At 45.5% G+C, this 13331-nt stretch overlaps 1 protein-coding gene across 1 annotated transcript in view; it reads left to right on the forward strand.

The window, feature by feature from the left end:
• The window catches only part of LOC139263756 (solute carrier family 22 member 23-like), a 103620-nt gene that overhangs the window by 46593 nt on the left and 43696 nt on the right, over window positions 1–13331 (forward strand). Inside the window, exon 4 of the mRNA XM_070879804.1 lies at window positions 12636–12804. Within this exon, the coding sequence (XP_070735905.1) occupies window positions 12636–12804 (169 nt within the window). The remainder of the gene's footprint in view (window positions 1–12635; window positions 12805–13331) is intronic.

Genomic DNA, 13331 nt, shown 5'->3' on the forward strand with positions numbered 1-13331 from the left:
GATAGTATTCCACAATTCAGTCCATTTCTCCATGAAAACAGTAATGGCTGTCATCTTGGCAACAAGTAAACTCAAATAAGTTCAGCTAAGGTGTAGGCAGTTTAAAAAAAAATTGACATCTGTCCCTAAAGAGAGAGTCACCTAATCTAAGTGTCTGTAAGGCATGCGATCCTGTATAGCTTCGATTTATGAATATGTCACCAGCACAGTGCTGCTAGTTTCAGATTTGGGCGGTTTGCACGGTAACATTATTTTATCAGATTCTGAAGTTTTGTTTGGTTAACCTTGGAGGAGGGGTTGGTGAGAAATGTCAGGCCATTTATTTGATGTTTGTATTGGTTATCTCCTGTAGGGGACTGAGTAATTTATAGAGCGCTGCAGCAAATCGTGCAAGGCCTGTGGAGAGCATGGGCTCTGTTAGGTATACAAGAACTCCATGAGGCTGAGTACTGTGAGCTAAACTGAGTGTGACCTTAGTCGTCTTTATTACACTCCAGAGTGCCTAAACAACATGGCAGCCAACCTTTTATACTGGCCCTGCACCTGTGTGCAGGTGACCATTAGGACTCGCCCCCTGGTGGTAAGTATTACATCGTTACATACGTAACCGGCTCACTCAGTTGGATGGTCACTGATTCTTACAGAAGCAAAATACTGTGCATGCTGGAAATCTTTAATAAAAAACCCAAAAATACTGGAACAGATCAGGTCGGGCACCATCCGTGGAAAGAGAAACCGAGTTCACATTTCTGCTCGATAACCTTTCGTCAGAACTGGAAAAAGTTCGAGATGGAACAGGTTTTAAGCAAGTGTAGGGGCAGAGAAAGAACAAAAGATAAAGTCTGTGATCGGGTGGAAGGCCAATAATTTTATTATCTCAACATTTTGGAATCACATTGCAATTAAGCTACCCCAACATTAATTTTGTGTCGGATTATAGCAACCTTTTTAAAGGCTCAGTGGGCAGCACTCTTTCTTGCCTCTGAGTCAGAAGGTTGTGGGTTCAAGTCCCACTCCAGAGACTTGAGCACAAAAATCTAAGCTGATACTCCAATGCAGTATTGATTGAGTGCTACACTGTTGGAGGTGCTGTCTTTTGGATGAGATTAAAACAATGCCGTCTGCTCTCTTGGCTGGATGTAAATGATTCCATGGCACTATTTGAAGCAGAGCAGGAAGCTCTCCTGCTGTCCTGGCCAATATTTAATCCCTCAACTAAAACAGATTATTTAGTCATTATCTTATCGCTGTTGTGGGACCTTGCTCTGTGCAAATTGATTGCTGCATTTCCTACATTACAACGGTGACCACCAGAAAAAGTACTTAGGCAAAATACTGCGGATGCTGGAAATCTTGTCCAAAATCTGGCAAAACCCAAAAACAGGCGTGGACTCGGTCCTGAGGTTACTGGATTTCAGACAGTACACCACGCAGTACCTTTGCCCACTAGGACATTGGGAGAGCTGTATGCTTTTGCCTTTAAAGATGCGTAAAATGGCGATTTGTGCATATTTTTGTTGATCCTTCTCCAGCTTTTTGTTGGTGCTATTGTGCTAGGTCTATTTTAATGAGTCAAATGATATAACAGCAAAGTTCCATGTTTTGTCGACAAGTAAAATGCATTTCAAACATTCTCACTATGGGTTAACGAGCTTTAAGCAATCATTTACTGCCGTACAATCCCCCAAAGTAGTGCTATTTTATAATCTGGGCAGGGCTCAGGTGCTCATACTGCTAGACTACCTGAAGGGATTTGCTTCCTAATCTAATGTGTCTTGTGCTTGCTTCAGAAAGCGAGTTCATCTCCTTGTGGAGTTGCTAGACCAAAAGAAATTGAGGTATAAATGTCAAGTGTCATGCTGGGAAATAGCTGGAGTCTGAAATGAATGCATCTCAAATGAGACTGCAATGCAATAATTGGTGTCAATGAAGGTATTTTTTCAATATAACATCTGATGTGATAATTGTGGTGGTGTATTTTCCAATGTAGTTTGCCTGAGTTGAAATGTCTGGTTTCTGATACTTGTCCTACTGCAAAGGAAGTTTTCATCTGGTTAATTGTCTTGCAAGAGAAATTTTCTGCCCACAATGTGGGACATGATTATATCACGGGGGCCGAAATTCTACTCGCTACCTCCCCATTTAAACGGGGAGGTATTGTGACGGAAAAAAGACACCAACTGGCCAGCTGTTGTGCCTGAAACAGCATGGGCCTAAGGAGTACATGTGAGTCGGAGTCAAATGATGCAGTCAAGTCCGCAAAGCGTGGGGGGGGGGGGAAACCCAAGTGCGTGTGGAGTCATAAAATTACCTCCGACTAAGCCGTGACAGTTGGACAAGGCGCGACACAGGATTCAGCTGGTAAAAGGAACTAATGTTATAAAGTTTAACCAGACGTGATCAACAAATAGAAAGGACCTTCATGCAGCGCGATAGCGGGAAAAATCCTGGAGTCATTTAAGAAGCGATTGGATTCCGAAATAGGAGGTTTGCAGGGTCGTTCTGGAAATGTGGAGGGAGGAACCATAAAGGCTTTGCTGGAAGGAAGCTATGGTAGCATAGTGGTTATTTTACTGGAATAGTAATCCAGAGACCTGGACAGATGATCCGGAGACATGAGTTCAAATCCCACCACGGCAGCTGGGGACTATAAATTCGGTTAATTAAATAAATATGGAATAAAAAGCTAGTATTAGTAATGGTGACCATGAAACTACTGGATTGTTGTAAAGACCCATCTGGTTCACTAATGTCCTTCAGGGAAGGAAATCTGCCATCCTTACCTGGTCTGACCTATATGTGACTCTAAACACACAGCAATGTGCATGACTCTTAACTACCCTCTGAAATGGTTTAGCAAGCCACGCCAAGGCAATTAGGGATGGGCAACAAATACTGGCCTTGCCAGCGACGCCCACATTCCATGGACAAATTTATTTTTAAAAAAATGAGCGAAGGTGGGCTGTGTGGCCTTTCTCAGTCATATTTAGCTAAATAAAATAAAAAAGCTCATTTAGTATTTAAATGGAGAGAGATACAAAATGCTGTGGTACAGAGGGACCTGGGGGTCCCTGTACATGAAACACAAAGTTAGTATGCAGGTACAGCAAGTGATCAGGAAGGCAAATGGAATGTTGGAAGGGGGATGGCGTATAAAAGCAGGGAAGTCCTGCTACAATTGTATTGGTGAGGCCACACCTGGAGTACTGTGCACAGTTTTGGTCTCCTTATTTAAAGAGGGATATACTTGCATTGGAGGCTGTTCAGAGAAGGCTCACGAGGTTGATTCCTGAGATGAAGGGGTTGTTTTATGAAGAAAGGTTGAGAAGGTTGGTCCTCTACTCTTTAGAGTTTAGAAGAATGAGAGGTGAAACATATAAGGTTCTGAGGAGGCTGGACAGGATCGATGCAGTGAGGATGTTTCCCTGTGGGGGAATCTAGAACAGGGGGCATAGTTTCATTAAGAGGTCGCCCATTTAAGACAGAAATGAGGAGGAATTTTTTTCTCTGAGGGTCGTGAATCTACCCCAGAGAGCTGTGAAGGCTGAGTCATTGAATGTATTTAAGATGTAGATAGACAGATTTTGAATGATAAGGGAGTCAAGGGTTATGGGGAGCGGGCAGGGAAGTGGAGCTGAGCCCAAGATCAGATCAGCATGATCTTATTGAATGGCGGAGCAGGCTCGAGGGGGCCAAATGGCCTACTCCTGCTCCTATTTCTTATGTTATGTTTGTGAAGTTGTTGGGTTGGAACTGATAGGAATGGTGTGCCCTGGATGGAAGAGCATTGTATCCTCTCCATGGCTATCCCCAGCTGGCTTTCACCCTCACTGAGCTTGTAAAGTTTGCAAGAGTCAAATCTTCATCCAGGACAGGCATGGAGCTGCCACCATGAGGGAGGAGAGGAGAGGAGAGGAGAGGAGAGGAGAGGAGAGGAGAGGAGAGGAGAGGAGAGGAGAGGAGAGGAGAGGAGAGGAGAGGAGAGGAGAGACAGAGACAGAGAGAGAGAACTTGCAAAAAATCAGTCAAGCTTTCAAAACCCTGAAGCCCCTAGCAGCGTACGTTGGCAGAGTGTGGAGAGGAGAGAGTGAGAGGTCCCTCTAGCACAGGAGGACCGAACTTTAAAAGTCCCCGATGCCAGATGTTTGGTTTTGATTGCTGGTCACTTGAGACTGGAATAGCCATTTGCTGAGGGATTTCTCACTGATGCCGACTGGCTCAATGCCAAGCGTCTCATCCAGATGGGTGGAACTCCACACAGCTGCACCAAGATAATTAAGAGTCTGGTATCACTTAACAATCCGTTTCAATGACTTGTATAGTCATTTGAAAGATGATAGGGACTTGATACTGCTTGTACTTTTTATTCTTCCCTCTTCCCCCTCCCACCCCCCCCAAGTAATATTCCTTTTTTAAACTAATTTATTGTCCATGTAACTTTTATACAGTGTACTTGAAGAAAGACAAAAAATAACATAAGAAATAGGAGCAGGAATAGGCCATTTAGCCCTTCGAGCCTGCTCCGCCATTTAATAAGATCATGGCTGATCTGATCGTGGACTAAACTCCACTTCCCTGCCCGCTCCCCATAACCCTTCACTCCCTTATCGCTCAAAAGTGTCTATCTCTACCTTAAATATATTGCAATGACCCAGCCTCCACAGCTCTCTGGGGCAGTGAATTCCACAGATTTACAACCCTCTGAGAGAAGAAATTTCTCCTCCTCTCAGTTTTAAATGGGTGACCCCTTATTCTGAAGCTATGCCCCCTAGTTCTAGATTCCCCCACGAGGGGAAACATCCTCTCTGCACCTACCTTGTCGAGTCTCCTCAAGTATCTTATACATTTCAATAAGATCACCTCTCATTCTTCTAAACCTCAAGGAGTATAGGCCCGACCTGCTCAACCTTTCTTCATAAGCCAAACCCCCTTCACCTCAGGAATTGAGATTGTTGAATTTAGATTTATACACAAGAGTGACTATACCATTTCTGACTTAAGAGCCTAATGCACTGAGATTTTATAGTTTAAATTTGCTTTTCAAAAAAATTCCATGACTGTCTTTACAAAACCTTGTTTGGGAGCCCGGAATTAAACCTATTGCAGTGAACGATGGTTTCAGACCGAGGTGCGAATTATCAGTGCCCATATCTCACTGTATTGAATCCAGTGACAGCATTTGCAATGTTTGCATTCATAGAATCATCGACTGAAATATTATTAAAATAAGGAGACTAAATTTAAAAATCAATTTATTGATGCAATAAATTCTGTAAGTAAATTACATTTGTCTATATTCGCTTGAAAATATGGGCGTTTTGTTATCTCCCTCCAGACAATATTTAATTAGTGCACTATTGGCATCAGCCATTTATCGCATCTGCACTTAGAATCCAGAGAGATATCCTGTTACATCTGATTACACGTATGGAAATATCAGGGAGGAGGGAGAAGGCTGTTGAAGCAAGTAAGGAATATCCTAACCTCAGCTTAGTGGTTCCTTGTGACTGTAAAAGCCTCCCGTACGGATTGGCTAAAGAATCCACCCCTTGGCAATCCCCCACCCAGTGAGTCACTTGTGAATTCTCAGTGTTTCTCTCTCTCTCGGAACGAATTGTGTTCCTGGTCTGGGGGTGGTTTCCTCCGGGGACTTGCAGGTTAATTCATCTTTATCCTGAGACAACATGAAGTGCCTGGCAACGCTAACAAAGTGATGATTCGCCTTGTTTGCTCTATTAAAGCAGCGCTGGAAACACTGTATATTCTGCCCCGAGTGCTCGATGGATTGTGTCCTTTTATCTGGCTTCTGTTTTAAATAAGTAACCCTGACCACCTACTCTATTAAGATCCCATTACATTTCTGTTCAGGATACTCTTCATACTGTGTGACTGATGACGTGGCTGCTTCTCAGACTGAATCTCCCATGTACCTGCTCATTTATTTATCATTTATTATAGGCGTCTCGGGGAACTGGCTGTCGCCTGAAAGTGAATACATTTAGAAAACATTGTTTATATATTTCCAGTCCTGGATCTAGATGAGACAGCGTGGAGAGCTTGGAAGGACTACATTTAATGATCTGTTTTATAAATGGCTGTTTAGTCCGACTTGTCACGGGTCAGACCACTGACTCCTTTCCCGGCTGACAATGTAGGTGGTGAGATTTTTGTGATCTGTTCTCACCTGTTGGATGTTGGGACTAACTCCGAGCTGATGCTCCAGCAATCCCTGTGAATTCACCACGTGCGCATTGGAAGTTAACAACGAGCTACAGAGCCACTTCTGCTTAATCTGAACTTGTAGTTTTAACTGCTTAGCCTGGAAAAAGGGCGCTGGGCTAAAAAAAACGTTTGCAGCACCAGACTATTGATCTAATGATATAAAATTGCATGGCTTCCGCTGATGGCCAAGCTAGCAGCTCATCATCTTGAGTGATCTTGCATAAGAACATAAGAAATAGGAGCAGGAGTAGGCCATACGGCCCCTCGAGCCTGCTCCGCTATTCAATAAGATCATGGCTGATCCGATCATGGACTCGGGTCCATTTCCCTGCCCGCTCCCCATAACCTCTTATCCCCTTATCGCTCCAGAAACTGTCTATTTCTGTCTTCAATGTCCCAGCTTCTGCAGCTCTCTGAGGCAGCAAATTCCACAGATTTACAACCCTCTGAGAGAAGAAATTTCTTCGCTGTAAGGTGTTTGGTGCGATCCCGTGGTCTACAGTGAGTCAGTGAATCTCGGTTGTAGGGGAAATACAATTGAATCGTTGTTCTTGGGCGAAGGTCAGAAAAAGTCAGCCAAGCTTTCTGCTTCTTAACAAAATAAAAACACAACATGCTGGACATACTCAGCGGGTCAGGCAGCATCTGTGGCGAGAGAAACAGAGTTAACGTTTCGGGTCGATGACCCTTCATCAGAACAGGAAAAAAGTTTGAGATGTAACCGGTTTTTAAGCAAGTGCGGGGGGAGGGGAGAGGAGGGGAGAAGAGAAAAGAACAAAAGGGAAGGTCGGTGATAGGGTGGAAGGCAGGAGAGAATAGAGAGACAAAAGGGAAGATGGTACAAGGCAAAAGGAGATGGTAATGGTTCAAATTAAGAAACAAAAGATGAGTCTAGATAGGGTGTAAATGGAGATGGCAGAATCAGCAACAGCTGCCGTGGGAAAGAGAATAAGACAGGAGAAAAAAAAATAGGGGCAGAGGTTAATGTTTGTAATTGTTGAAGTTGACATTGAGTCCAGAAGGTATGTCTGCTGCTTACTGTTGTGTAATAGAACCCCCCCGTCCCTCCTCACTCCGAAACTGTGGTTGTTTGGATGAGTTAGTCTCAGCTGCAGTGCCGTTAAAGTTTAACAGGTCGGGAGACCTCTGTGAATCAATCCAGGACAATATTTGCTTTTGAGTACAGTTATATAGTAAACAAAGAGCCCTCTATGTTTGAGGAAAGAGAGGAACCTGCTTAAAAAGGCACCATCATAATCTGAATCTGTTTTTAAAAATTGATTGGCAGCTTTAATTAACATTCGCGAGGTCGGCTGAGATACAAGTTGCAGGTTAAGACCAGCATCATGCAAAAATGAAGCGCAGGCCAAAGGTCAACATGGAAAGCAGAGGAAAATATTGCAGTCTGACCTGACTAGTATCGGCTGTCCTTTTACATTGCAATTGTTCTCCGATTGTGGCCCACAGACTGTATGCTCTCACTGCAGTCGTGGCCCAGTGCACATGGGACCAAGTGCTTCTGAGTGAGCCTTACCAAGTGGGCTTGGCATTAGGTGACTGGGTACCAGGGATGGGTCGTCATGTTGTGGTGTACTGTTGTGCTTGCCAAATTGGGCCAGCGTCTTAACGGGCAGCCAGAGCTTTAGGTACAATCGCCCAATTTGAGTCCCACATGTTTAATGAGGAGTGCCATGTTACCAATGTACTAACAAGCCAGAAGGCCAGGAAGAATACTAGGGGGGGCGAAATTGCCCCGCGCCCCGATTGGGGGCGGTAACCGTCTGGGGCCGGAACTTCCTGTGCTCGGTGCAGAGGTCCCGTCCCCGCGGCTGAATTTGGCTTGCCGTCCCTCAAAGGAAGTGGAAGCAATCTCGCGCGCTCCACTTCCTTTGGGGCAGTTACCGGGATGCTACTGGGACAGTGAGGGAAGCGCGACGCGGATGCTCCACGTTTCACTGATGCGCTAACGCCCCCCCCTCTCCCCCTTCGCTTAAAGGGGAGGGCCGCTGCACTCTCTGCAAGGCCTCTGATCACCTCCGCTGGGCTTGTCACCCAGCACCCAAGACTGAATGCCGAGCTGCACAATGGCGGGCCTGGACCATGCTAAAGTCCCATTGGCAGAGCCGACCCGAGAGTCGGCAGTCAAAAAAAGATGGCGGCCCGGGGTGCTGGCGCCCTCCCTTTTCAGTAGCACCCCAAGAGCAGATGTCGGCCAGCTTTGTGACCCGTGGGGCATTAAGGGGGGGGGGGGGGGCGGCGAAGGGAAGCCGCGCAGGCCGATGACGTCATCGCCGGTTGCGTGGCGGCTCGGGGCGCTAACCGCGAGGTTCAGCAATGCCGTGGCAGCACCTCTGGAGCAATTCCCCCCCCCCGGGGCGAAAAGTCTCCTTCGCCCCATTAGCGCCCCCCCAGTGGTGTTAACGGGGCGTTAAAACGGGGCAGTTTGGCCACCTAGGTTTCTAAAGTTTCTCGCGGTTCATCCTTCAGAGTGCACAATTTGGCGAATGCACAATTTCTTGAACTCTATTCCACCGAGGAACAATTAACTTTCAGGTAGGTGGGACCACCTCCGTGGTTCGAGGAAAGCTCAGCTTATTGTTTGTCTTTGGATTGAGGGGCCATTTTGGGGAAGCCCAGGAGGCAGAGTACTGGGTCTGATAAGATTGGGTGTTTATTGTATTTGATGTGTTTGAGCATCCTCTTTCCAGACAAAGTGTCCACCAGGCAGGCACCATATTATATTTAAAATGGGATTTTCCAACCTACCTTCCCTGTCGGCTTTCTTGTCTGTGGCGAGTGGAGATTCGAGCAATTACCATTGCGATTAGAGAACCGTGCACAGCGTGCCCCTGGGTTTCTAACATGCTCCCCTGGCTGGTGAGGCGGGAGTGAAGTTGGAAAATGATCCTATATGCAACAGCAGAATGATCAATAACCTTCACCCATGGTGGGGTATATTAAAGCTTAATGCTATTGGGCTTGACAGATTGTTAGTGCCAAGAAGAGCAGAACAAGCGTCTCAGACCTCCAAACCGTAGCGCTGTGAGTGAGGAACGAGAAAAGATTAATTGGGAAAAATTGCATTGGAGTAGAAAACTGCAAGCAATAGCATTTGTTTTAGAGCGAGGTTGTTGGAGACTAATTTAAAATGCACAGCAATGGCAGGCGTAAAGATAACGACCGTTGCCACCCACTATCTCAGTTCAGCTTCTTAGATCCACGTCTTGCGGTAAGCCAGAGGAATTTAAATACTCCAGGTACTGCTGTGCCATGGTACGCTGTGTTGATGGACCAAAGGGCTGTAAGTTCCTGATCTTCACTAGCTGTTGGACAGAGCATTGGAAGAGAGAACGGAGAAGGCATTTTCATCGAGCTCCTTGTCCTCAGTGGCGGAACAAAAAATGGAAAAGGCCCGACAGCGAGCCACCTTTCCTGGGAAAGTGATTCGTGGCCTTCCGAGGAAGAAAGAAAGACTTGCATTTGTATAGCGCCTTTCATGACCGCCAGACATCTCGAAGCACTTTACAGTCAATGGAGTACTTTTGGAGTGTAGTCACTGTTGTAATGTGGGAAACGCGGCAGCCAATTTGCGCACAGCAAGCTCCCGCAAACAGCAATGTGATAATGACCAGATAATCTGGGTTTTTTTTTTGCTATGTTGATTGAGGGATAAATATTTGCCAGGGCATCGGGGTTAACTCCCCTGCTCTTCTTCGAAATAGTGCCACGGGATCTTTTACGCCCACTTGAGAGAGCAGACGGGGCCTCGGTTTAACGTCTCATCTGCAAGACGGCACCTCCGACAGTGCAGTGCTCCCTCAGCACTGCACTGGAGTGTCAGCCTAGATTGCTTTGTGCTCAAATCAAGAAGGTACATTGTGGCTCTATATTGGTGACATCGAAGCCTTTCGTTCAGCCTGGGGTCTGTAATCAAACTTGCCAACAGATGGAACATTTGTTGAGCTTTTAAAATAGCAAAAGGATGTGGCTTTGATGGTAAGATGGTGGTGATGAATTGACGCCTAATGCTTTGATCGGGAGTTCTAGCGGTATGACGGAAAGGGATGTGAACACGTTGCAGAACCCAGTGCTTGAATTGTGTCTTTTCATTTGGAACCAGTTCCAACATAGATTTCTGGCGATTTGCCACAATATTTTGTAAAATGGAACTTAAAGCTTTTAATTTCTTTTTTCCACACCCTTTTTTTATCTTTTTCTCCTTCTCCCTGCATTCTGAGGGGGATTGACAGGGTAGATGCTGAGAGGATGTTTCCCCTGGCTGGAGAGTCTAGAACTAGGGGGCATAGTCTCTGCATAAGATGGTCGGCCATTTAGGACAGAGATGAGGAGTAATTTCTTCACTCAGAGGGTTGTGAATCTTTGGAATTCTCTGCCCCAGAGAGCTGTGGACGCTGAGTCTCTGAATATATTCAAGGCTGAGATAGATACATTTTTGGAGTCTAGGGGAATCAAGGGATATGGAGATCGGGTGGGAAAGTGGAGTTGAGGTCGATGTTCAGCCATGATCTTATTGAATGGTGGAGCAGGCTCAAGGGGCCGCATGGCCTATTCCTGTTCCTAATTCTTGTTCTTCTGCGTTCCAAAATGGAAAGAATCTGGCCTCAATTTCGCTCTGAAAAGCCCAGTCAAGTAGGTTGAATCTGAAATCCTGCCCCACTCCTCTACACACCAGTAGTGCACGGAATCAAAACAGAGGTGACCTCCATCAACAAGCATGTGACAATTCTGGAGTATGTTGAACAGAACATAAGAAATAGGAGCAGGAGTAGGCCATTTGGCCCCTCGAGCCTGCTCCGCCATTCAATAAGATCATGGCTGATCTGATCTTGGCCTCAACGCCACTTCCCTGCCCGCTCCCCATAACCCTTGACACCTCGGTTGAGGACATGTAAAAGTGATGACCAGCCTTCTAGAGCCAAATACCCTGGTCTTATGACAAGTGGTTTAAATATTTAATCAGTATTTAGTTGGACCCAGTACAACAGAATCTAGATGAATGGAGGTAAGGTTCTAGAAGGTCTGTATTACAATGTCCGATCACTAAATCTGAGTTATGGTCGAGATTTCCTAATCCAGCCACCACGCGTCAATACATAAATACAAAAGAATGCTTACAATTCTGCTTCCCCCTCCCTGTTTTTCAATTCACAGCATTCAACATGTTGAATATTATCCAGCTGTTGCCTCAGTTCACTGAAGACAAGAGTTGGATGAAGTGTTTGATTTTGTCCAATTTTTTTTTCCAAGGAGTATTAATACTCTGCTTTATGTTCACACTGGACAGCTGGAGGTAACCCCATGTATCTTTAACAACAACAACTCGCATTTATATAGCGCCTTTGATGTAGTGAAATGTCCTAAGGAGCTTCACAGGAGTATTATGAGACTAAAAATTTGACACCGAGCCACATAAGTAGAAATTAGGGCAGGTGACCAAAAGCTTGGTCAAAGAGGTAGGTTTTAAGGAGCATCTTGAAGGAGGAAAGAGAGGCGGAGAGGTTTAGGGACGGAGTTCCCGAGCTTGGGGCCCAGGCAACAGAAGGCACGGCCACCAATGGTTGAGTGATTTATAATCAGGGATGCTCAAGAGGGCAGAATTAGAGGAGTGCAGATATCTCGGTGGGGTAAGGGTTGTGAGGCTGGAGGAGATTACAGAGATAGGGAGGGGCGAGGCCATGGAGGGATTTGAAAATAAGGAAGAGAATTTTGAAATCGAGGCATTGTTTAACCGGGAGCCAATGTAGGTCAGCGAGCACATGGGGTGATGGGTGAGTGGGACTTGGTGCGAGTTAGGACACGGGCAGCCGAGTTTTGGATCACCTCTAGATTACATCGGGTAGAACGTGGGAGGCCAGCCAGGAGTGCGTTGGAATAGTCAAATTTAAAGGTACCAAAGGCATGGATGAGGGCTTCCGCAGCGGAGGAGCTGAGGCAAGGGCGGAGACGAGATTCCGAGAACAAGCTTGTAGCTGCCTATTTTCTGAACGAAAATTCCATTTCCCTTGGATCTTGGTGGTCAGTCAGGACAAGTCCTGTGAGGATATGCGATAATTTAGGCGACTAACTTATGTTTTTCATTGGAAAGTGGATGGAATTGTAGAATTCGATCTCTTACTAAAAACAATGCTTGATTTATTTAGTCGCTGGAAGCCAGTGACTCTAATTGTAAATGGATGGAATCATCGAATCCAATTTCCAAATCGCCAATAAAAGTGCCGCGATCCTATGTAGCAAGAGTGGAATTTGATTTATTTAATTTGCCGTAAATCAGTGGTCTTGGTGATGATCACCATTTACACAGTTTGGAACTCGGTAAGTGATCAGTTATGGATTGTACACAATGTAAATGTGAACTGTTCCAGCTAATGCCAGTTTCCTTTCTCTGACAATAGGTATTGAGATTTCGCTCCCCAGTCACCGGTTCATGATCACCATGGTAGCAAATTTCATCGCAATGGGAGGTCAACTGCTGATGCCAGGCCTTGCTGCCCTGTGTCGGGATTGGCAGATTTTGCAAGCTATCATCATTTGTCCATTTATTTTCATGATACCTTATTGGTGGTAAGTATGCTGATTTTACAAAATGCACAAATTTTAACTACTAATTGATCAATTTATATTTAATTAATTGGTGTGATTTGGAGTGCCAGCCATTTAAGAACATAAGAGCATAAGAATTAGGAGTAGGAGTGGGCCATTCGGCCCCTCGAGCCTGCTCTGCCATTCAGTGAGATCATGGCTGATCTATCTCAACTCCACTTTCCTGCACTATCCCCATATCCCTTGATTCCCTTAATATCCAAAAATCTATCGATCTCTGTCTTTAATATACTCAACGACTGAGCCTCCACAGCCCTGTGGGATCGAAAATTTCAAAGATTCACCACCCTCTGAGTGAAGAAGTTTCTCCTCGTCCCAGTCCGAAATGGCCATCCCCTTATTCTGAGACCGTGACCCCTGGCTCCACACTCCTCGGCCAGAGGAAACATTTGAAATGATCACTTGAATTAATACTTTTTGAGCAGCTACTGGATGGCACCCAAAGAGACACGAGTGCTGTTTCACCTTGTATAGCGATGTCCCTTAAG

Source organism: Pristiophorus japonicus, chromosome 5, assembly GCF_044704955.1.
Source record: "Pristiophorus japonicus isolate sPriJap1 chromosome 5, sPriJap1.hap1, whole genome shotgun sequence".
In the NCBI taxonomy this organism is placed as follows: domain Eukaryota; kingdom Metazoa; phylum Chordata; class Chondrichthyes; family Pristiophoridae; genus Pristiophorus; species Pristiophorus japonicus.